This window comes from Candida theae, assembly GCF_024610275.1.
Source record: "Candida theae strain CBS 12239 chromosome Unknown scaffold4, whole genome shotgun sequence".
NCBI classification, from domain to species: Eukaryota; Fungi; Ascomycota; class Pichiomycetes; order Serinales; family Debaryomycetaceae; genus Lodderomyces; species Lodderomyces theae.
In genome coordinates, this window is record NW_026261436.1 from 216,712 (window position 1) to 240,237 (window position 23,526).

Here is a 23,526-nt window from a genome sequence, read left to right on the forward strand (position 1 = left end):
AAAAAAAAAAATTTATATGAGATTGTATGTTACTATACAATTTATCGGCAATTTCTCGAAATTTCTTGATCTTGAGAATGATTATGCCAGCGGTTGCCATTGTTTTAACTCCTTTCCTACCTATCAATACGTCACATTGTTATATTTGTATTGTACTGTACTCTGCAGTAATCATACGACAAAAGACCACAACAAGTCCACAAAGTTCCCCTTAGTTGAACTTCTTTTCCCTTGAATCTCTAACCTCTTTCTTTTTACTCTCCAATTCCTCCCTGCTAGCATTGTAATGCACATTGGTGTCCTGGTTCATTGGATTCTCACTCAGTTTCTGAAACTCCTTGAACACAAGATTCTTAATCTGTTGTAATCTCAATCCAGGATTCTCTTTTCTAATCTCGGGTAATCTCCTCTCTTCATACGCATTATATGCAGCCTTCACTCTTCGTTCAGGATGACGATCGATATCCTTGTTAGATACACCAGAGTCCTTACCCGTCAAAGCCAACGCTGCTAACGCGTTATCTAGTCCTGAAGCACTGAGTTCGGGTGTATCCTTGTTGAAATCGAGGAAGTCATCAATCTTACCCGTACGTTTAGAAGCAACCTTTTCAGCTCCACGTTGTTTCGCCTTGGTTGGCTTGGAAGGTAAACTGGCTTCCTCAGCAGCAAGGAGTAGATCTCTCTCTTGCTTCTTACGTGCAGCTTCCTCCTTTTTGAATTGCTCCTCTTCCTTCTTTTTGTTGCCCTTTTTCGATCCTTCGTCCCATTTGGAAGCTTCTTCTTGTTCAAACTTGTCTAGTTGTTCTTGCTTCTTTTTGTTGGCCTGTTCTGCTTTACGAGCATTTCCTGCGGCCTTTTTAGAATTTTCTCCTGTTTTTTTAGCCATTGTTTTAAGGGAGGGTGTGTGAAGTGGGGATGTTGTGTGTGAGCGTGAGTTGTGTGTGAGTGTGAGTTGTGTGTGAGTGTGAGTTGTTTGCGTTGGCAAAGTCGATGATGATTTTTAATGTTCTTTTTTTTTTCTTCAATTGTTTCATTTGTGTGTAGTTTTTGCAGTTTTAAATGCGAGTTATGGAAAAGTAAATGCATACTTACATGTACTTTAGGCAACAAAACAGTCCATATACTATATACTTGCTTACTCTTAAATAGCCCCACTTCACGCTTATAACTTACTTGCTTTATGGTTTGGCCTAAAGACAACTCTTCCTCTCACTTTGTTATTAGTCAAATCTTGCATTGCTTGGGGCAAGTTATCAAAATCAACAAATTGGACATTTGGTTTAATCCAGCCTTTGCTAATCCATTCCAAACATTCCATAGTTTCAGCAGAGCTACCACCAAAGTTGTAATAAACCTCAACTTCTCTATAAGCAAAGGTATAATTTGGCATCTTGAATTTATATCTACCCAACCCAGTTTGTGATACGGTTCCTTTTCTCTTGACAAATGTATTGGAAATATCAACACTCTGTTGAATACCTACAAAATCAAATATGATATCAAATGACATTGGTTCGTGTTTGGATTTGTTTAAATCAGTGTAAAATTCACGAGCTCCATAACCTTTGGCAATGGTTTCGATATCTGGTTTCAAATCAGTAGCAACAATGTGACAATTGTATTGCTTCAAGATTTGAATGGCATTAAGACCTAACCCACCACATCCTTGAACAAGTACTTTGGAACTGGGCTTAATCTTGTGCTTAACCTTTTGAATAGCATGGAATGGAGTCAAGACCGAGTCAACGGCAACAGCAGCTTCAGCAAATGAAACATTGTCTGGGATGGGTATAAGCGTCCTCAAGTTTCTAACCAACAAGAATTGTTGAAATCCTCCATCTTCATTCAAACCATATGCTTGGTAAGATTCAGTACAGTTACCATCATCACCAGCTCTGCAAGATTTGCAGGCACCACACCCTTGATTAATTTGTAAAGCAAAACGACCTCCAACCTTGTACTGAGGTGAGTTGGCCAACTCACTACCAACTTTGTGAATACTACCAGCAATTTCATGTCCCATGACAAACTTGGTTGGCATTGGTTTAGGTGGCTTAGGAGCAATTGGGCCACCAATCAAAGTGTGGGGGTCAGATAAACATAACCCAGCAGCCTCAATTTTCAAAAGTATTTGACTTGGACCCGGCTCTGGAATCGGCAAGTCGGTAAATTTGGTGATCTCAGTGGCACCTTTGACGTATCCGTAACCAGTTTGTGTAGGCATTGCAAAGAAAAATGGTATATGAGGGGAACTATGTATGTGTGTGTTTGTATGTATATGTGTGTGTATATGTGTGTGTGTGTGTGTGTGTGTGTGGGTTGGCTGTTGAAGTATTGAAAGTGGATTCAAAGAAAGAAACGGACGAGTAGACATTTATATATCAACAGTTGATTTCATCTTTATTTCAAAAAGTGGGGGTGAGCAGGGTGGTGCTTTGTTATTATTATTATTATTATTATTGTATTCGGCAAATACCAGCCGGCTCTGCATATTTGTGCGTTGTAAACTTTTGGTTGTTGTATAAATCCGCTCCGATTAGCTCCAAATAATAAACTGGGGGCGGGGGCAAAGATAAAAAGGGTGGGGGTTAGGAGAGAGAGAAAGAGAGAGTTCGGGGTTCTCGCGCGGATATTGATTGTAGTCGTTATTGGGGTGTTATATCACTTTAACTCCGCTTTAGATCATTCCCGGATTGGTAGCTCCGTATGCCCTTGTATGTTTTGTATGTGGGGACACAAACCACCCTGTTTTCTCTCTTATATAATTAGACACAGCAGGAACTCTTCATTCGATGGATTATACTTGTGTATAACATGAGACGTGCTTTTCGAAAATCAATCTTCATTTAAAGTCCAAAGGAAGTTTCGTGAACCTCAGGATGTCAAGGGGAGCCAACGCACCAAAGGAAATGCAGGTACACATTATATTGGCCACGTGAAACAAGTTGGAACTTCATATCAAGTTATCGTTTAATCGAACTAGAATTTCCTTGTTGTTGGCAAAGGTAGGTATTCTCTCCTTAGCTTTTTGATTGCAGTTTCTGCACTGAAATGTGTAGAGTAACAATCTTCAAGTGAACAGCCTCTTCTTAATGTTGAAACAAGTGTATCTGAGCTGCGATCTCTAAACTGTATACTTTAGTATGCCACACTATTTTGCAACAACATTTTATAAAAGACACGCGACATTACAATAATCTGATGTAAGGGGGGAGGTTGTGTTTTTCTTTTTCGCGCTCCTTTGCAGTTTAGAACGTCAGGCATTTTAAGGGAGTGGCTGAGCAGTTATCGTGAATAGAATCGTGATTGTATTGAAGTTTAGCAATGTGCAAGTGTGGAAGAGTGGAAGGGTGGAAGAGTGGAAGGGTGGAAGAGTGGAAGGGTGGAAGAGTGGAAATTTGGTCAATTTATATTACAGAAAAGTACTGTATGTATATATTCTATAGTATAGTGGTTATATATTTCTATGTGGCATGCAAGTTATGTGTATATATATGCTAACATTATTTTATGACGACATTATTTACCATAATTCTTCTTCTTCTTCTTCTTCTTCTTCTTCTTCTTCTTTTTACAAAAAAAAAAAAAACAAAAAAAGAAATACTAATTATTAAAGTTACAGACAATATAACAATTTCAAAAACAAAAATTCTCCTTTTTAAATCAAAACTGACATACGGAAAGAATCAACTTATATCTCATTGTTATCACAACAGACCCTATCACTCGTATATATATATATATATACATATATATAGGATAACTGCTGTGTACCCAACCCCACTCCCAACCTCTATAGACACTTCCAACTCAACCTATACAGCTGAAACATACCACTGAGCTACAAAAGATGGATGATAAAAGAGAACAAAATATCCCTGCACAGACATCAACTTCGTCAAATACCGACTCAAATGCACCAAAGGTAAGCGTATCCAATACATCGCTAAACTCTGGCACAACTCTTAATAACAGTGTTAACAACAACAACAACAACAATAAGAACAACAGTGCAAACAACACTACCCAAAACACAGCCTCCAATGACTCGACCAATCTACTTAATAACGACAGGATAAAAGCAATCTTAAACAGCGATTCAGCACTTGATGTACTTCTGGAACGCTTGAAGCAAAGTTTATCGTCAGCTGAAGAGTTTAGTAAATTCATTAAAAAGAAAGCCCAAATAGAAGATGATCACTATACTCAATTGAAGAAGTTTGCCGGTCATATTAGAACTAGTATGAAGAATAATAGCAAGAATTTGAAAAACGACTCGCTACAACATCAAATGGATAAGATTATTGGATTTGACGAAAGTTTATCTGGAGTTGGGTCGAGTTATGTGACTGCGTTGAATACGATGTATGACGAATTGACCTCTTTGATACACACCATAACCAGATCGAGAAAGACAATCAAGGATGAATACAGACGAAAAGATAAGGAGTGCATGGATGCCATTTCTGCAGCTGACAAAGCCAAGACGAGATACAATCACTTGTGCGAAGATTTAGAAAGACTCAAGAGTTCAGACCCTTCTAAAAAGTCATTTAGTTTGAAAAACAAAACAGTTGAACAACAAGAGGATGATTTGCAACGGAAAGTCGACCTTGCTGACCAAGAGTACAAATCCAAAGTTGCCACATGCAAGAAACTCAAAGATGAAATATTGGTCTTGCATCGTCCCAATAATGCCAAAAAATTGAAGAATTTGATTTTGGAGATGGACATTGCTTTGAATGTACAACTTCAAAAGTATGCCACATACAACGAAACTTTGATTATGAACTCGGGTGTTTTAATCAGTCCTTTACAAGCTACAAAATCCTCAATGAAAGCAATGGCCAGCTCCATAGACAATGAACGAGACTTGTACAAGTACTTGTTGGCAAATGGCTCTAATACTAGCAACAAGTCACTTGTACCCATTGATTACCATGTACACCCATCACTAGTGAAGACCAAAGATATTGGTAAACCATTCTTGACCAATAATGATCGAAATGTTTCCAATAGTGCCAGCAACATAAAAGCTGCCGTGTCAGGCAACCAATGGAACAACGACAAATCAAACACAAACGCAAACATCAATGACAAAAGCAACATTAGCCATGCCAATAGTAACAATCACAGTGGATACAGTGTGGGAACCAACAACAAATCAAGTACTGAATCCGCCACCAACTCAGCTCCATATGCTGGAGTTTACGCCGCGCCAAAACCAATCAGCGGCAGCACCCCATTGAACTCATCCACATCCGATTCACAAGCGGGCAACCCACCCCTGGGCTATTCTTCATTGGACCCCGGTAGCCAACCATCCACACCAAACCTCAATGGACCAAAGCCATTCAACTCGACGCCTTCATTTAAGCAACCTACATTTGGAGTCTCAATTGAGGATGTCATTCAATTTGCTGGTGTTGACAATGTGCCACTAGTTGTACGTAGGTGCATTGATGTGATTGAATCCTATGGAATTGATCTTGTTGGTATATACAGAACAAGTTCCAATGTCAATCAAGTGCAGAAACTACGCGAATCGATTGATTCCAATTTCACCAACTATTTACTCATTGGTAAAGATATCGATGAATCAAATATCATTGACTCGGATGTGTTTTGTGTTGCTTCTTTACTCAAGTATTATTTTGCCAATTTGCCTGAACCGTTAGTGACTTCCGCTGCATCTCAATCATTTATCGACACGGTGAAGTTGAACGATGAGCATTTGATTCACAAGAAGCTACACCATTTGGTGTTTAGTCTACCCGATGGCGCTTATTTCACATTGAGAGCTTTAATTTTCCATTTGAACAAAATTGCTGCTAATGAAGCCAGGAATAGAATGAATACCAAGTCTTTGTCCATCATTTGGGGACCGGTGATTTTTAACAATAATTCAACAAGTGCTCAGGATTTGAGTTTCAAGAGTAAAGTTGTCGAAGAGTTGATGACTATCGCCACCGATATTTTTGAAGTTGATGAAGAGTAGAGTTTCAACGTTTCCTCTTTTCATTGAGATTTGTATAAATTACATAATTTTTTAATCATTAATACCCTCTTTGTCATGAAACATATCCGGAGGTGCTTGAGTTTTGTGGGGAATTCCACTCTTTTACTCAGTACATCATCTTGGTCACTTTCTTCTTCTTTTCAACTTTGGCTTCGGACACGGAGTCGCCACCGTCACCACCACCACCACCACCACCATTACTTGTACTGCTCTTCAAATTGATCCGTGGAACTTTATTCACACGATGTGCGTTAGTTGCAATACTCCCGTTCGCCAAATCCTTAATTTTGAAATTATTTCGATAATCCAACTCCATTTTCTCCTTCTCCAACCTCAATTTCCTATTCAATGCATCTTTCTCCTTCTTTTCCCTCTTGGCTCGTAGTTCCTGTTTCATCTTTTCAAACTCTTCATCACTGATACCCATGAGTTTCCGTTGTACATCCATCAATTCCTCCTTTACTGACTCATGAAAGGATGAAGAATCAATTACATTCTCTTGGATATCTTTATCTACAATGCTCAAAATCCCGGCCTCGTCTTTGGCCGCGTTGTCGCCTTCAGCAGCAGCGCTGTTATCGTTAGTGTTTATATGTGATGCTGCCGTATCCTTCGAACTTGATTGATTAACAATTTCACCCTGTATCAAAGCAGCCACCTTACCTTTATTCTTCATTAATATCAGAGGATCAGCTTTGACTTTGGACTCCACCATGATTTGTAATTTAAGTAGCAAGTTTTGACATGTTTCCGATTGTTTGAAATCGGATAGAAGTTCTTTTCTTTTGGCATCAAACGTGCCGTTCTTTTTGTATATTGTGGTTAGTTGTTTAGGGTCTGTTAGTTTAACCGGTGGTGGCTCTTGCTTTTTGTCGTTGGACATGTCGTGAAGGGGTTTGCTGGTGGTACTTGGTGAAATGGGAAAGTATTGCTGATACGACCTTATCCTACAAGAATTCTGATGTCGTGTGTGAATGCAAAAAAACCCATATCCCATTCACTCACACAAAATGTCAAGATTCTTTTGTAAGAAGGAATCACCGCCTGTACTACTACTGCTATTGAGTCGTAAGTGTTACATAAAGGTGACACTATAGCTTGTATTCTTGTATGCAAGCTCTGCAAATTTTTGTTGCAAGTTCTTATCAAATCAAATCCGTTACCGATCCATCTCCTCCTTTAAAAAATGCCAAAGACGATCCCACAGATACTTGACTTTAGACCCTCTTCATCTACCTCATCATTGTCATCTTCACTCTCAGTGAACCCGCATGGAGAAGGCTCACCCAGCATGGCATCGACACCATCTTTGGGCCAATCAATTACCCCCTCCACGTCGAAGATCAGAACAAGTCATTTGTTGCAACACAGACCGAAAAAGAGGAAAAGAACGCCAATTATACAAGATGAAGAATCTAGTGCTGCATCTACAAGCTTGTCAGAGTCTTCTCAGCGTCAACTAGATGCTAGCAAGCAGATATTGTACAATGTTATTGATCGCGTGTTGGATGGACAAATCTTGGGTCATTCTTTGTCGTTCTTATACGGCCGTGTGGAAGCTGTTTGCAGATACAAGCACAATGAGCAGAAGGCCCTAGCTGACTACTTGTTTGAAAAACTTGATGCCTTTTTTGAAAAATTGACTGCGGTGCCATACCCACCTGCTCCACAAGGGGGTATTGATGACCTACAGGTAGATTTACCTTTGGATTTTGGTCAGCGAGTTATAGATGATTGGAAAAGTTGGAACGGAGCAATAACAAAACTAAGTCAAGTTTTTGCCTTTCTTGAGAAGAGCTATTTACGTCCACATCATAGACGAGAGTCCATACAGCAATACGGGGAGGAAAAATTTAGACAGTTGTACTTTGGATCGAAACTGCAGTTTTTACCGCCGGAATTCCCTGAGTTTCCCAGCTCCCTCAACGAGATTGGGGATAGTGGTAAGTGGCCGCTAGATGTGTGGAAGCTGTTGTTTGCTTTAGGTTTTGCGTTTTACCATATGAAGTACAGCCATTGCGTTCCTGATGATTACTCAAATCGAACGCGGTTTGTATTTTCTGATCTAATGACCTTGAGGAATCGTTTAGTGCCGAATAGGAAAGAGTGGCGATTTGATACCCAAATTGTAATACAGCGAAAGTTTGATAATCTCGACATACAGAACTGGCAGGGGTGGTTCTGTACTGATTCGTTCAAACGAGCTTCTCGATTCAAACAGAGACTTATGATTCTCGATGAAGAGATTTCATTTCATATCAAAACTGGTACCGAAAAGAAGATTCTCGACGACACAGTTTCCAAATTAAAATTCCTTTTGATTTTCAAAAATGACTTTGTTGACTTGGTGCTAGAAAGTTTTGACGAACTAAGCAATTCACCCGAGGAAATGGCATTGTTAAATAAAATGTGCGAAGATACTGCAACTAATTATGAACTCAATGCAAAAGAGCAATTAGCATATGTGTGGAAACAGTTTATCAAGCGAAAGTTTCAAGAAGCCATTGACAAATGTCGATCTTCTCTGATTGATCACGAGCTATATCCGAATGCAATACTATACTTGAACTCTGTCTATGAGGATCTTTTGCAAAAGGTTGTCTCACATTATACCGGTTGGCATGAGTTTGAAGGGGTTGTGCCTAAATCCGTGGAAGAAGTGGTGAACAAGTTTGATAACAACACCTTCATTATACAGCAATTGTGCAAGGTTTGTGATTTGTATTTGAAGTCCAAGTTAGGACCCGCATTCGGTACTTCGCGCGATTTGTGGCATTCCGTCAAAAGTATCTATCATGCATTAAAAAACAGGGACGATTTTTGCGTAGCTTACAAGAAGGAATTATCTCGGAGATTGATATTAGGTAAAGCTTCAAGCTTAGCCGATGAATATCTGTTAGCAAGCTGGTTTACATTGTCATTGCATGGAAAAGAAACTAGTGCAAGTATCAACAGTATGTTTGAGGATTTGAACTCATCGGAAGAGGTCTATGCCAAGTTGGTAAATGTTCCTGCAATTGATTTTAAGCCCCTTGTTCTAGAAAAGTCAGTATGGACTGACATTCCAAGCCAAAACTTGTCGACAATTCCACTACCTCAAGGACTTGCCAATGTTTTGAATGATTTCGGTCAAGCATTTTGTAAATCAGATGAAAGGAATGGCAGAAAGCGTTTGGATTGGTCGAATTACAAATTGCACCAATTGACTATTGCCGGACATTTCAACAGTGGAGGTGAAAAATCGATAACTGCAAACATGTTGCAAGCCATGATTCTTCTTTTGTTTAATGATTGTGATGAATACACACTTGAGCAGCTAATTGACAAGACCAAAATGGATGCTCCACTTTTGCAAGCAGTATTAAACACAATGGTTACTGGTAAGTACAAAATATTGAAACAACAAGGTAATGTGATCAAATACAATCACAATTTCAAAGACAAATCCAAGAATATTAAATTGCCAATTATCAAGGAATCTGCTCAAGGTTCTAATTCTAGAAAGGTGGATGCTACAGACAAGGAAATGGTGGAGGTTATAGAGAAGAACAGAAATGATGAATTCAAGTCAGTTGTTGTGCGGATCATGAAACAAGCCAAATCACTAACAATGACCGATCTTTTGAATCAAAGTATTGAAATTTTGCAAAAGCGTCGTCCAGTACCGGTAATTGATCTTAAATCGGCTATAGAGCGGTTGATAACCGACGAGTTCCTCAAGAGAAAGACTAGAGATACAATTGAATACATTGCTTAATTTTGTATAACGCACATCAATTAAATTTATCTTCAACTTGCAGTCACTGACAACTCTTTTCTTTTGCCTCTTCTATTTGCCATCTTAGAGTCGAACTTCCTTAAACTGGAACATCTTCTGGATCAGGGTTGTGGATCCAGTGTTGGCCAAAGTATGGAATCTTGTCATAAAAAGTTTGTTGAAACAATGGCCATCCTTCAGTGAATGTAGCAACACCAGCACCGGCAGCGACACCCCACAAGACCAAGTCTGGAATGTATGCTCTTACTAATGGTGGGTTTAATTTACCGAAATGTGAAAGAGCTTTGTAAGCTGGACCTCTAACGTACTAAAGCATGGAAAATGGTTAGTATTTGATGAGCGTAGGGAAAAAAAGCGGGTTCCTCTAGGATTGGACAAATGAGCTGAGAATTACCCGCTGTGAAGAATTGCAATTTCTTCTGTCCAGCTTCAATGGTATTGCTGTATATAGACATACTGAAACCATGGTATGTTGAAGTTGTATGTGTACTGATTGAGTCTTTAATGATAGAAGGTTAATTATTTTCCTCTTGTTTCTTATTGGGTGGAAATTGCAAAAGAGAAAAAAAAAAAAAAAAAAAGAAAAACATTGAATTGAATGTGTCGCCAATTGGTTGCGACATTGAGTCACGACACTAAGGACCAGTCCACTTTGAATGAACAACAAGTTTATGTCCTGTAGGCATTGATTATGAACTTCTACTAGGCTAATTTAGTATAGACTGTGATATTTCGTTCAATGATAGAAGAACTCTTTCCAGCGCAAAAGAGTATACAAAGGTGCTAAAATAAATACCTTCAATGTACCTATTGACCAATTTTATAACTACACTGTCTCCATAAAGCATCCCGGAAATAGCTAAAACTACCGTAACGAGCATATTTGGTTCACTCCAGTAATCAGCAACTATCCACCAATGTGCAAGTTTGCCCCCTAACAAGCATCTGGTTGGCTCATAATATAATCAACTGCTTGTCCCACAGTCTTGATAGAATCAGCCTCATTGTCAGGTATTTGTATATTAAATTCGTGTTCCAATTCCATCACAACTTCAACAACATCCAAGGAATCCAAGCCCAAGTCCTGTGTGAAGTTGGCTGCTTCGTTGATCTCTCCAACCTTGGCAGTGTCTACCTTGTCAAACCCTTCTAACAATTCTATAATTCTTTCCTTAGCTACATCTCTGGTCAATGCAGGGAACCCAGCATAACAACGAACGAAATTAAGTGTGGGTTGGTGTTTTTTGTGTGTTGGTAATTGAGCAACTGATGGTACGATGGATTTGAAAGTTGTGAGCTTGGTTGAAGATGATCTGGTGAATAAAGATCTAGCGGGTGTTGCTCTCAATGATTTCAATATATTATTTCTAAGCATGGTTTATAGGGTTTGGTTTGGACTGATAGTATTGGTGTTTTAACCTCGATTGTTGTGTTCATGTACTCGGGGGGTGGTTTTTTTTTTTCTCTGCCTTTTTCCAGTTTGATTGATTTCTCACTGGTTGAAAAATTTTCCAGATATTTCCTAGAACAGAGTGTATCAAAAGATTGGCAGTTACCATCAGAGGAACTTGTTTGCCAGAATGTTTCGTACTAATATAGGAGCCAGCTTGAGCTCGCTAATAAAACCAATGCTCAAGCCGCATCACATGTCCACCTCCACCACCACATCATCATATCTCCGATCAATTCAACGTATACATCCAACTAGATCAGCATTGACACACCCCAACACCTCACACTCCTCCGTCTGTTTCCCATTTCAACAGTTACGGTACTCGTCTATAAACCAAATCCAGCATTTTAAACATTACAAACCTCCCAAAAGGAACGTTACCAAATCACCAGATTTGCAAGGAAACCCATTCAAAAAGGGAGTTATATTACGTATAATGATCTTGAAGCCCAAGAAGCCCAACTCGGCATTGAGAAAATGTTGTAGAGTCAGATTAACGAATGGTAAGGTTATCAGTGCTTTGATTCCTGGAGAAGGCCATAATTTACAAGAGCATCATGTGGTATTGGTTAGAGGTGGTAGAGTGCAGGATGTTCCTGGTGTCAAGTATCATTTGGTTCGTGGTGCTTATGATTTGGTTGGAGTTGCTAACAGATCCACATCGAGGAGTAAATACGGTGTGAAGAAGCCAAAACAATAAAACTGAGATCCCCACACCCCACCCACAGATGACAGGCGAAATATATATATATATATATATATATGATTGTACATATACTGAGAGGCGCATTCTTTTATAATGAGAAAACATAGATATCCTCTAAACTAATAGAACTTGATCAAAAAGGTTATGCCTTGATATCAAATCTTCTACCACTTGCCGTTTTCCTATTTTCAATAACTTTTCCTTCATCATCCAAATTCTCAGGTTTGGCCCTATTCAAAATCTTGAGATACTCCTTGACTCTAAATCTCATTCTCGAATGCATAAAAGCTTTGGCGCATTTGATATGATAATGGAAATAGTTTCTAAACATTTCAATATGGGAAATACAATTTTCTCTCTTGTCACCCTTCACCAAATGTCTAGGGAACAAGACAAATGTAACATAGCCTTTATTTTCGTCATTGGCATTCTTGGATGCTTGAACATAACGTGCGATATCTAATGGCGGTTCCAGTTGACTATACAACACTTGTGGTGCTGTTTGAACCGATCTTTTCCTAGCATCAACAAACTCTTGTAAAAACACTTTACCAAACACTTTATCAGTTTCATCTTGAAACATGGTTGAGAAAATAACAGTGACTCGGTCAAAAGAAGGTTTCAAGTAGATAGTTTCATCAACACCACGGTACTTTATCACAATTACTGGCTCACTGGCTAATTCCAGTTGCACTTCTTCTGAATAGGTATTGGAATTGCTATATTTAGCCAGTAACTCATCATACCTATTGAAAGCCTTGTGGAATGCAGCTGCCATAGCATTACGTTTCAACAAACTCAAGTCGTCAATCAAACGCAACTTCGTGTCCTCGTCATCAGAAGATGCGGAGCTTGCAGTATCCAAAACAATTGAGTAATTGTAACCTTGTTCAACTTGATTTGAAGGCAAAATTGTCAAATTCAGGTACGATGAATACTTTGATTGCAAGTAACCCTCAACATCGGAAGAAACCAAGTCGTTCCAACATTTCAAATTCAAAGACAAGAGCAATTTCGATTTGTCATCGGGTAATGTGCTAATGTGATATGTGGTGAAGTCAAAGTCAGTTATAATACGGTCCAAGGATTTCAATGAATCGGATTCAGGAAATAATCTTTCCGTCAATGTCTTTTGTATAAGCAAGTTATTTTGTTCAATTTGTAACATTTTGGAACCAAAGCGCAGTGTGACAAGTGTTCAGTGAATGTGGATGTGAATTGTAGCGTACGTTAAGTGGTAGTAGTGGTAGTGGTGGTAGTGGTTGTGGTGTGTAAGTTAACGTACCAAAAGTCCTGGCTTGAGCAAAGAAATTTAGAGATTGTTGGATAATGAAAACGGTCGGTAACAAGATTTTACCCAAAAGTACACTACCTACTGCAAAGAACAGAAAATACCAAAGTTATTGCAAATTTCGCACCACCTTGGTTCTTTTCCTTCTCCTACTCCAACTCATCATTCTAGTTCGTTTATGTCGTTTCTTCTATTGACAAAACGATACACTATTTACTCTATAAAATCGCCCCACACCATAAACTTTCAACAGCATCACCGCAAAACTCATCTATATTGAAACTTTTGCTTGATACTTGCCAACAGACTAGTGGATGATGGTGCTGGTGGCGGCAATTCCTTTGACCACCCAGGGATATCTTCTCCACTTCCGCCCACCGGTCTCTCCAACACGACATTCTCCAACGCCAACGCATCCCTCAACCAAGGATGATTAATCATTCCACCCGCATCAGCACGCTCTTCTGGTTGGATGCGCAACATGGGCAACAAAAAATCGGCAATTTCAATCGAGTCGCTAATTGAAAATTTGTATTTTTCAACAAGAACATCCTTCAACCCCCACGGCTTCAACTTCAGTATGCGTCTCATGTCGAATCGTGAATTGAAGAAATCGCGGCCGTAGAAACTCTCCTTTATCATCATGCGGGGGAAGGGGCCCAATAACTCAATGATTTGCGCTATATGGTCATCATCCTTAGAATATGATTTACCATCTCTTGGATCAAATAGATAGTCACCAGTAAGCAACTCAAAGATAAGTGCAGCAAACGACCACAAGTCACCCGAACAGCCCCAGTGATAACCGAGCAATACTTCAGGCGCCCTATATTGGCGTGTTTGAATCTCGTCTGTGAAATGGTGATTTGTCCAACAGGCATTACCCAAATCAGCAATTTTGACTGAAATCAATTCATCTTCATTGATGACATCATCAAAGTTGGTGGATGAATCGTCGAGTCGATAGTTTGAATCGTTGGGAATTTGCATTGGATTGACATTAACTGGTTGATAGCTGTTTGAATTGGAGATTGACATTGAGCTCAATGAATTGTTCAAAGTTTCATCTCTTTCTATGTCTTTGTCTTTGTCGTGGTCTTCATCACGGTGCTCAGCCGTGCTAGATAATTGAACAGGTGAGTCAGTGGTGGCACTAGTATTCCCAGTGGAGTTGTTGATAGACAAACTTTTAATAGGAGTGTTGGTCGTGGTTGAAAATCCATACATGTTTGTAAATGATTTATTAAAAGCTCTTAACGGAGAAGGCAACGGTTGCGATCCGGTTATCAAAGTTTGTCTGCGAGACCTTCTTCCTGATCTTCCCAACGATGGTGATACAATTTGATTTGTTGGAGATGCCAATGATGACGACGATGGCTTAGTGCTAGCACGTTGATTGGGTTGTTGTTCCGTTTCCTTAACATTGCCATATGAGCTATTTGCTGTTGAAGTCTTGGATGATTTCAGTAACTTGCGCTGCAACTTACGTTCCTTATTCTCTTGCTCAACCATGCGAACAATTTGCTCCACATCGCCAATCTCAATCAAGACATTTTCCGGTTTCAAATCTGTATGAATAACTCCACATTTCCGGTGCAAGAAATCCAAAGCTGATAGTAATTGCTTGGCTATTTGTTTGACAAACACAATTGGTATACCTCTATGCTTGTACCGACGAATCAACCCCAATAGATTCTCGCCCAATACCTCAAACACCATAACAACATGAATTCCATTGGGACCTTTATGAGTAAACGTATCCAACAACTGAATTACATGCTGATGGCCAGGGTGTTGAATGTCAGAAGTGGTCACTTTATCTAACAACTTGATCTCATCGATCGCAGTTTCAGTGTAATGTTTTGCTGAACGAACCACCTTCACGGCCACGTGGCACTGTTTATCGTTATCTCTTGCGAGCCACACAGTTGAAAAATGACCCCATCCCAATTTTCGTACCAATGTGTATTTTCCATTTTTGTATTCTTCTCCAATAAAACACGGATGATATCCTCCAGGAACATAATCTTTTAAATCCTCCTCCTCAGCGGGATTTACTGGAGCGTCGTCATCGTCGTCATCTTCTTCTTCTTCTTCGTTGTCGTTGTCGTTGTTGCCATCATCAATATCACCTTGCTCATTTCTTTGAACTTGCAGTTCGTACTGCTCCTGTTCTTTCAGATTTGTTTCGCTCTCCAATTCAGTTACTCCAAGGGTACTATGCGATCCATCCTTCCTTCTCTTTTTCTTCTGATCAAGAACTTTGCCCTGCGCTTGGTTGAGCTGATGGTGTAAATGATAGCGGCTCTTTGAAGACTTTACTTCAAGTTCGTATTCGTCATCCGCTTGTTGTTGCGCCTCATCCCATACCCCTCCACCTTCATTGTCATATTGCAGTTCCAATTGAGATTCAATGATGGAGTGTCGCTTTTCTTCATCAAACGTGGTTTTCAATGGTGACAATTCTGGCTTGAAGTGCTTTGCAGAAGATGGCGTTGTTGAGACGTAAGGTGAACTGTGCTGTATTAGGTTGGGGAGTAAAGAAGGACTTGGGATGGGTCTGAAACTATGTCCGTTTTGACTTTCAGCAAAATTGTTGCCGGCATTGGTCGATATATCAACATTGGAGCTATAGAATTGAGATCCATTGTTAATGTTGATGCTGCTCTGTGTGGATCCGCCACTTTTTGTCCTTAAATGGTGTCGTTTCTTGGGTGTGTCATCATTTGTATTCCAAGGGTCGTGTCCATCCAGTGAGCTGTGCCGTGAAGACAATGATTGTTGTTGTTGTTGATTCAGATGAAGGTGGTTCAGATGTATATACTGGTGATGATGATGATGATGTTGTTGTTGTTGTTGTTGTTGTTGATGGTCCTGCTTTGAAGCAGAATTTTCGGCTTGTTGTATAGCTAATGAAAGCTTTGATTTCCTGTTTGGCATGAAAGAAATGTTCGAGGACTATAAATAAAATGAGAAAATGTTGATATTGGCTTCTTGCCTAGTGGCTTGTAATGATAGCAAATTGGTTTGAATGTGTTATGAAAACACACTTTGTGTGTAACAAGTAGTTGGTGAAAAAAAAAAAAAAAATAAAATAAAATATGGACTAGCTAGTTGATTCGACTATCAGCACTTTTGAAATTGGGGAATGTATGGATTAAAGATGCGACTGATCTGAATGGCCAGCTTTTAAAATTGTTGGTGTATGTGATTGTATCTGTGTGTATATAAAGATGATGATGATAATGACGATGATGATGGTTATTACAGTCAATGATGATTACAATTTATGGCATGTGGGCTTTCTTAAGAGAAAAAAAAAAAAAAAAAACAATTGTCGCAGAGTGCAATATTCCGACATTGAGTTTTCGACACTATCGAGCAATACTCAGTCACCGAAATCTCCGGCAAAACAATTGACTTTTCCATGCCCAAGAAGACTTTCAAATTGTATCAAGTTTATAAAATTCATAAAATTTATAAAAATTTATAAAAATTTATAAAATTCCACTATATACGAATGCTATCAGTACACCAATAATAATATAAAAAAATTGCTTTATAAATTTATCTTCTTTACTAAGCTCTCTTCACCTTCAACTTCTTCAACTTTCGTCGTATTCAATCCATCTTGGTATCGCCGTCAGCATCTTTCTTATTGTCACCATTCTTGTTTTCCTTTCTAGCATTGGCCATCTTTTCAGCCATGGCTTGTGCTTGTGCTGCTTCTTGTTTTTGTCTAAATTGCTCCTTCTTTTCTTGTTCTTTGGCCAAATATCTACCTCTAATCACATTACCAATAGATGCCAACTCTTCGTACTTGGCAATATACTTGGCTTTAGTTGATTCGTATCCGTCTTCATATAACCAATCTTCGGCTTTTTGTAATAAACCAGTCAATTTCTCAACTTCTTCCTTCTTGGCAAAATCCTTGTATTGATCACTCAATTTACCTCTCAATTCGTAAATGTACTCTTCCAATTGGTTCTTTCTTTCTTCAGTATCGGCAACCAACTTGTCTTCTGAAAGCATTTGTCCTTCTTCTTCAATGAACTTTTGTAATTGAGCTTCTGGCAATGCAGCACATTCAACTTCAATAGTACAATCATTCTTCTTGACCAATTTCTTGACTTCCTTGTATTGTGGTTCAGATGGTTGTTCATTTTCCTCGTCATCATCTTCACCATTGGCTTCTTCACCTTCTTTAGGTTCAATCAACTCCTTGACAATTTGTTCTTCAACGGTATGGGCTGATTCAATGGTGTAGAATCCAGATGGGTCGTTTCTCAACTTCAACTTGACTGCAATTGAAGATTCACCAGCACTTGGTTCGACATTGCCAATCTTCCATTTAGCAATAAAATGTTCGGTTCCCTTTGGCAATTCCTGAGGTTTGGTGTATTTAGCTTCAACTTCAAATGAAGGTCCCTTTCTATACAAGGTAATGAGTTTGGTACTTGGGAACAAACCACCTTTGGGGAAAACTTCTAAATGATCTTCATCTTCATTGTCCTCTTTATCCCAGAAATATGAAACAGTGTATTGGTTGTAATCTTCAAACTTGAATGGTCTAACTCTGACAGTTGGAGAGTGACAAGCACAAATGTAAGCATTACCTTTGGCAATGGCTTCATCTTGATTCAAAGTGAATGACAATGGCTTTCCAAAGACTTCAGAAATCTTGGTCTTGACTGCTGGAATTCTTGAAGAACCACCAATGACTTCAACAGAGTCTAACTCTTCTGCTTTCAAACCAGCATCTTTCAAAGCTGCTTCAATTGGAACATTGAGTCTTTCCAACAATGGCTTAACCAAGTTTTCCAAGTCTTCTCTAGTCAAAGAAGATGAAACATCAACATCATTCATAACACTTTCAATGTTGAAAGGTGCTTGGGTGTTGGCACTTAAAACCTTTTTCAATTTCTCAGCAGCAGTTAAAACTCTGTAATAAGCCTTTGGGTTTTCTCTAACATCAATCTTGTATTTACCTTTGAACTCATCAGCAAAATATTCAGCAATTGCCTTGTCGAAATTTCTACCACCAAAGTGCTTGTCATAAGCTGCTCCCAAAATCTTCAACTCACCTCTTTTAACAGCAGCAATCGAAACTTGGTAAGAACTGTGACCAACATCAACAAATGCCACTTTCTTGTAATCATCTTCAGGTAAATCAGCAGCTTTAAAGACACCGTATCCAACTGCTGCAGCAGTCATTTCATTAACAATACGGACTGGGTTCAAGCCAGCAATCTTACAAGCGTCGGCAGCAGCACGACGTTGTTTCTCAGTGTACCATCCAGGAACAGATAAACAAATGTCATTGATGTTTCCCTTGGTTTCCTTAACTGCGGTATCCTTGATCTTGTCCAAGTACATGGCTAACAATTGAGTGGCGGTGAATTCATGATCTTTACCCAAGTATTTGACTTTAGCAGCAACACCATGGTCAGCTTTGTTCTGAACCAATGGGATAGTAAAGTACTCTTGCTCAATCTTGAAATCTGGGTGATTGTGTGGTAATCCAACAATTCTCTTCAAATTCTCAACAGTGTTTTTGATGTTTGAAGTTTGTTGGTTCTTGGCGGTTTCTCCCAAGTATCTAGACTTTGGTCCAAACCCGACTAAGGATGGAGTAGAACGGTTAGATACTTCATTAACGACAATATCAATACCTCTGTTCTTTGCACATGCAATAACAGTATTGTTGTTACCTAAATCAACACCAAATGGAACAGACATCTCTTAAAACTCTATATTTTTGTTTTGTTCTCTTGTCTGGTAGTCTCTGCAATTGTAAAGGACGTAAAAACCTAGTTGGAGTCTGGTTGATAAGCAAAAGAAAGTGAAAACTAGAATAAAGGAAATGTGAATTTAAATGCAAACGCTGTTTCTCTCTCTATTACTCTTTTGTCGTTGTTGTTGTTGTTGTAAAAAAAAAAACAAAAAAAAAAAGAAAAAAGTTTTTCATCGCTTCTCTACTATGTATGTATATATAATTACTGTATATAAACTATATAGTACATAGTACATAGTATGTCTCTGGTAGCGATATAGTCGTGTATTTATGCTCATTATTCTATTCTATTCTTCAACATTCTAACCAGTTCCAACCCATTCTACCAAAGATAGAGACACGTTTTATGCATGTGTCATTTCAATTGAACAAGGGCCCATTTTACAGTATGGTTACTTTGTAAACCCTGAACCCAATGCAAACGACAACGACCATACAAGCTGTAGACTTTGTAACAATGTAGCAAGAGAAGAGAGGGATGCGATGACCCAAATGGCACGTGGGTCGGACTAATAAATCCGAAACTATATTTTGTCCTTGCAACAATTCATACGTCTTACTGCAATAAAATTCCCCTCAACCAATTATTCTAAGATGTAGCATGATTGACCAATACACACCTATACAGGAAAAATCGCCCCCCCCCCCTCTATCATCTACGTGCTGTGCTCCAATATAGTCAATAACGACATCCATCCACCACTACCAATCAACTGCAAATAGTCCTGTTCTTCTCTATCCTTGAGATACTTGATCAACAATTCACACTCATCTTGACTCAAAATACGCAATTTCACAATATAAATCAATAAATGGAAATCAAACAAATCAGATCCATGCAGTTTCAAAAACTTGTCCAATGTTGACAAATTCTGGAAATCATGATTGACATCACCAAGGAAATCTCGATTTTCAATAACGTAGCCTGGCGTAGTGGTGAACATTGGATGTGGATCTATTGGGAATGAGTCGGTTAAAGACACCAATAAAAACTCACCGGGGAATGTAGGCTTGGCATTGGTTTTCACTTCTAGTCCATACTCATTAATTTTCAGATATTGGATATCGGGAACATATCGTACATCATTGCTTTCATTGACGTAAACTTGTGATGGTTGAGTAGATCCAGTGATCAAATCAGCTTTAACCAAAGCCTCGCCACTAGTACTAACTTGATATGACCTTGGTTCAATTTCTCCTTGTAATCCACCCGATATTACACACGTTACAAATTTTGACGAGAATTGGCCCTTGCTACTATACTTTGTCGAATTCGGATTGGCAATTTGGAATTTTGCCGCCATCAAGATTTCCAAATTGGTCAAAAAATAACTATCCTTGTGTCTCTTGCATAGTACAGTTCCATCATTTCGACCCAGATCAGTTAAATCTGTAAACACAATCCCAACTTTGTAAATGCCCAATTTAGCAGCAACTTCATCAACGAGTTGTTCGTCGGGCCATTCCAGTAATGTTATACCATCCAATTCATCCAGTTGCGGTGGCTCAACAATGGCTTCAACAACTGCTTTAATGCCCATTGGCACCTTGTCGAACTTTTCATACCTTCCATACAAGTATCCAAACCGTTGAACACCGGAAACTCTCCACACATTGATGAAATCATTTAATATAGAATGGTTGGCGTATTCTAAATGGTCAATCATTCTAAACTTTTGCAATTGCAAAGTGATGGGAGGCGGTTGGCACTTGGAACAAATACCTCTTGGGTAAGGCTGATGTCCCTCATTACATGATAAGTTTATTGCATAATCGGGATTCTCCAATGGTGCAATGTACGAAGACGCCAACTCCTTTTTATTGAACTTTGCCATTTGTTGGTTCAAATACGCGTGGTAAGATATATGCTTGATGCTATGCTCTTTCCGATACGACTCGTCCCATGGTGATAAAGGAGAACAATACTCGCACATCCCCTTTGATCCGTGACGGCACATTGATGATATTGGTCGTTGGATCATTCCATCCAACTTGTCGAGCTCGTCATCAACTGGTAATTGTGCAACATTCAAAGGTCCATGTGCTGAGGATTTAGTGATGGGTACGCTATTAGTTGAAGTAGTAGCTGTGGTGTTGGTGTTGGTGTTACTTTTGACTGAGTTAACAGGGGCTGAACTACCTTGAGTCGAAGCTGATGGCGTAGGTAAAGCACCTCCATAGTTGATATATAATAAGTCACCATTCTTGAGGTTTAAATCCAGTACCAGTTTACTCACCAAAGAGCCGAGTTTAGTGGGAGTCTCTGTATTGTTGCCATTTGGTTTGTCAGATATAGTCACTTCATTGATATCGATACTAGTCGGAACTTTGGTTGCTAATTGGTCAACTACTGCTTGGAAGGGGGATGAAATATCGGTGTTGATACGAAACATTCCATCTTTGGACCTGAATCGAAGTATTATGGACATGTTGAAGAAGGAATGTGTAGGTGGGTGTTGTTGTTGTTGTTGTTGTTGTTGTTGTTGCTGTGAAAGGAGAAGGTTCATGATTTGGATTATTTTTTTTTTTTTGCCACAAAATATTTTTGAAAAGTTGACGCATCATTGCCACAACAAAACACGTTCTGAGACCAAGCTTTACTACTCCAACTGAACCGACCATGCCACCTCAAATCACGTTCATAAACGTAGCAAAGGAGGTGGTGATCCCTGTCAAAATATTCATCAAAAGCATCCCACAAGATCCAACTACGTCATCATTATCAATCAATGAGAAATCCCCAATAACAATCCACAACATCCACCACGCCAAATTGAACGACTCACAAATCCAAAAATTGGTGAACTCAATATCTCTCCAGATCAAAAACGCCATATTCTACGACCTCCACGATCATCAATTGCGACAGCAGCAGGAACTGCATGATGCAATAGAGGAAGGCACTGATCGAATGCAATTTGGTGATGGTGTATACAATAATGAGGATCATCTAAAAACAAGTACGTTCAAAGTTGACAATTTGAAAGTGGTTGTGCCTGTTGATGTTGTCTATCAAGTACGATATAAATTGGGGCTAGTTGAATACGATGAAGCTCGCAAGTATCTACGAGATTGTGGGTTTAATTTGGTTGTTGTCAAGGAAATTCCCAAAAAGGGAGAGCGTAGTCAAAAAGAGAATGAAGATGACGTGTTGCATGAAGATATCAATGAGAACACGGGGCTTGACGCAGTGGATGTTGCGGAAACCGACAAAGGGGAGGGAAGTGATGAAATGCCTGAAGTGAGAAGTGAAGAGACTCACTATAGTGCACATGTATTCAATGGGAAACAGATTATAGGTGACTTTGCAACTTGCATCAAAGTGTATGTACACTGAAAATTACACTACATGTGTGGCAACAAAACTGTTCACATTTGATTGTAATTAACCGATTAATGTATATTTAAGATTCTAAAAACACTTCCTTTGATGCATTCTATAAATGTAAACACAACACAAACCTTAGCCGTCAGCGTCAATCCCAGTAAACACTCAACTGCTTCTCAATGTCAAGTTGCATAACCCAGACACTCAAGACAGACAACATGTCGCGCAACGTTTTGTCCAAAATAAAAGATCCAAACCTTCTTTGAGCTTAGTCTCTTTGTCCATGAGCAATCGTCGCAAACCAACAAACGGGCGCCAATAAAACCCATTTCCAAAAAGGAAATCTAAAACTCATTGCCAGCAGAAATCAATCAATCAGAGAACCAAAACGTAGACACGAACAAGCACAATCTCAAGCCGGATAGAATCGACTATCAAGCAGAATCAAAATTTAACCTTTTGCCAGCTGCAACCACAAAGTTCCTCTCCCTAAGATATAAAAACATAGCTTGTTTTTTTTAGGGATTTTGTATTTTTTTATTTTTTTTTCATTTTTTTTTTCATTTTTTATTCTTTCACATATCAAGTCAACATCAAAACTAGTGTACAATCTGAATCTCAAACATTATTAATAAGTTTCGAGTGTGGAGACAATATGGGCCAGACCTTGATGATGTAGATGCAGGTCTCGCCATCCAATCTCGTCACCAACTTAGCACAACTGAACCAAAACAAAAAAGAAAAGCAAACTAAAACCAGTATAATTATTAAGCCCACCCTGTATCAAACAACAAAGAAAAAAAACAAACAAACTGTAAAATCAATCATTAATTAGATTTCAACTTCTAAATTTCTCAAAAATTCATGTAACTTCCCAACATCTCGTCAAACATTTGACCCTCTGGGTTCATCTCCATATGTTCATGTTGTTGCAACTCAAAATCAAACAAGTCCTGAAATGGTGCTGCGGACCATATGTAATGTAAAGTAAAGCAAAGCAAAGTTGGTTGACCCAACCCCCCTTCAACTAAAGCAGAAAATATAACGTGGAAAAAGTAGATGAGATTGCTCGTCATCAATGGTCATTAGCCAGTTGGCAGTCGATATAGGTTCCTTGGAAAGAACAGTTTTGCTTCGATGCTATAAATCAAAAGAGC

The 23,526-nt window shown here is 39.0% G+C and overlaps 13 protein-coding genes across 13 annotated transcripts; 4 read left to right on the forward strand and 9 right to left on the reverse strand. All coding sequences in view use genetic code 12, as the record gives it.

The window, feature by feature from the left end:
• Positions 1–211: 211 nt before the first annotated feature.
• Positions 212–886, reverse strand: KGF57_002630 (uncharacterized protein; the record flags this gene model as incomplete). The annotated part of the gene is made up of 1 exon (XM_051751965.1): positions 212–886. The coding sequence occupies one exon, from the start codon at positions 884–886 to the stop codon at positions 212–214; it is 675 nt and encodes a 224-aa protein (XP_051608866.1).
• Positions 887–1,162: 276 nt separating this feature from the next.
• KGF57_002631 (uncharacterized protein) lies at positions 1,163–2,224 on the reverse strand (the record flags this gene model as incomplete). Its single annotated transcript, XM_051751966.1, has 1 exon — positions 1,163–2,224. The coding sequence occupies one exon, from the start codon at positions 2,222–2,224 to the stop codon at positions 1,163–1,165; it is 1,062 nt and encodes a 353-aa protein (XP_051608867.1).
• A 1,626-nt stretch (positions 2,225–3,850) lies between these two features.
• Positions 3,851–5,998, forward strand: RGD1 (Rgd1p; the record flags this gene model as incomplete). Its single annotated transcript, XM_051751967.1, has 1 exon — positions 3,851–5,998. One exon carries the CDS (start codon positions 3,851–3,853, stop codon positions 5,996–5,998), a length of 2,148 nt encoding a protein of 715 aa, XP_051608868.1.
• Positions 5,999–6,125: 127 nt separating this feature from the next.
• On the reverse strand, positions 6,126–6,902 carry KGF57_002633 (uncharacterized protein; the record flags this gene model as incomplete). The annotated part of the gene is made up of 1 exon (XM_051751968.1): positions 6,126–6,902. One exon carries the CDS (start codon positions 6,900–6,902, stop codon positions 6,126–6,128), a length of 777 nt encoding a protein of 258 aa, XP_051608869.1.
• Positions 6,903–7,205: 303 nt separating this feature from the next.
• Positions 7,206–9,776, forward strand: RTT101 (cullin; the record flags this gene model as incomplete). Its single annotated transcript, XM_051751969.1, has 1 exon — positions 7,206–9,776. One exon carries the CDS (start codon positions 7,206–7,208, stop codon positions 9,774–9,776), a length of 2,571 nt encoding a protein of 856 aa, XP_051608870.1.
• Positions 9,777–9,876: 100 nt separating this feature from the next.
• KGF57_002635 (ubiquinol--cytochrome-c reductase subunit 10) lies at positions 9,877–10,263 on the reverse strand (the record flags this gene model as incomplete). Its single annotated transcript, XM_051751970.1, has 2 exons — positions 9,877–10,104; positions 10,255–10,263. The coding sequence occupies 2 exons, from the start codon at positions 10,261–10,263 to the stop codon at positions 9,877–9,879; spliced, it is 237 nt and encodes a 78-aa protein (XP_051608871.1).
• A 468-nt stretch (positions 10,264–10,731) lies between these two features.
• On the reverse strand, positions 10,732–11,172 carry ACP1 (Acp1p; the record flags this gene model as incomplete). Its single annotated transcript, XM_051751971.1, has 1 exon — positions 10,732–11,172. The coding sequence occupies one exon, from the start codon at positions 11,170–11,172 to the stop codon at positions 10,732–10,734; it is 441 nt and encodes a 146-aa protein (XP_051608872.1).
• Positions 11,173–11,377: 205 nt separating this feature from the next.
• On the forward strand, positions 11,378–11,950 carry KGF57_002637 (mitochondrial 37S ribosomal protein uS12m; the record flags this gene model as incomplete). Its single annotated transcript, XM_051751972.1, has 1 exon — positions 11,378–11,950. The coding sequence occupies one exon, from the start codon at positions 11,378–11,380 to the stop codon at positions 11,948–11,950; it is 573 nt and encodes a 190-aa protein (XP_051608873.1).
• Positions 11,951–12,098: 148 nt separating this feature from the next.
• On the reverse strand, positions 12,099–13,124 carry ARC35 (Arc35p; the record flags this gene model as incomplete). The annotated part of the gene is made up of 1 exon (XM_051751974.1): positions 12,099–13,124. One exon carries the CDS (start codon positions 13,122–13,124, stop codon positions 12,099–12,101), a length of 1,026 nt encoding a protein of 341 aa, XP_051608874.1.
• Positions 13,125–13,514: 390 nt separating this feature from the next.
• KGF57_002639 (serine/threonine protein kinase) lies at positions 13,515–16,187 on the reverse strand (the record flags this gene model as incomplete). Its single annotated transcript, XM_051751975.1, has 1 exon — positions 13,515–16,187. One exon carries the CDS (start codon positions 16,185–16,187, stop codon positions 13,515–13,517), a length of 2,673 nt encoding a protein of 890 aa, XP_051608875.1.
• A 681-nt stretch (positions 16,188–16,868) lies between these two features.
• On the reverse strand, positions 16,869–18,986 carry MSI3 (adenyl-nucleotide exchange factor; the record flags this gene model as incomplete). Its single annotated transcript, XM_051751976.1, has 1 exon — positions 16,869–18,986. The coding sequence occupies one exon, from the start codon at positions 18,984–18,986 to the stop codon at positions 16,869–16,871; it is 2,118 nt and encodes a 705-aa protein (XP_051608876.1).
• A 711-nt stretch (positions 18,987–19,697) lies between these two features.
• On the reverse strand, positions 19,698–21,548 carry NPL4 (Npl4p; the record flags this gene model as incomplete). Its single annotated transcript, XM_051751977.1, has 1 exon — positions 19,698–21,548. The coding sequence occupies one exon, from the start codon at positions 21,546–21,548 to the stop codon at positions 19,698–19,700; it is 1,851 nt and encodes a 616-aa protein (XP_051608877.1).
• Positions 21,549–21,661: 113 nt separating this feature from the next.
• KGF57_002642 (uncharacterized protein) lies at positions 21,662–22,378 on the forward strand (the record flags this gene model as incomplete). Its single annotated transcript, XM_051751978.1, has 1 exon — positions 21,662–22,378. The coding sequence occupies one exon, from the start codon at positions 21,662–21,664 to the stop codon at positions 22,376–22,378; it is 717 nt and encodes a 238-aa protein (XP_051608878.1).
• Positions 22,379–23,526: the final 1,148 nt, after the last annotated feature.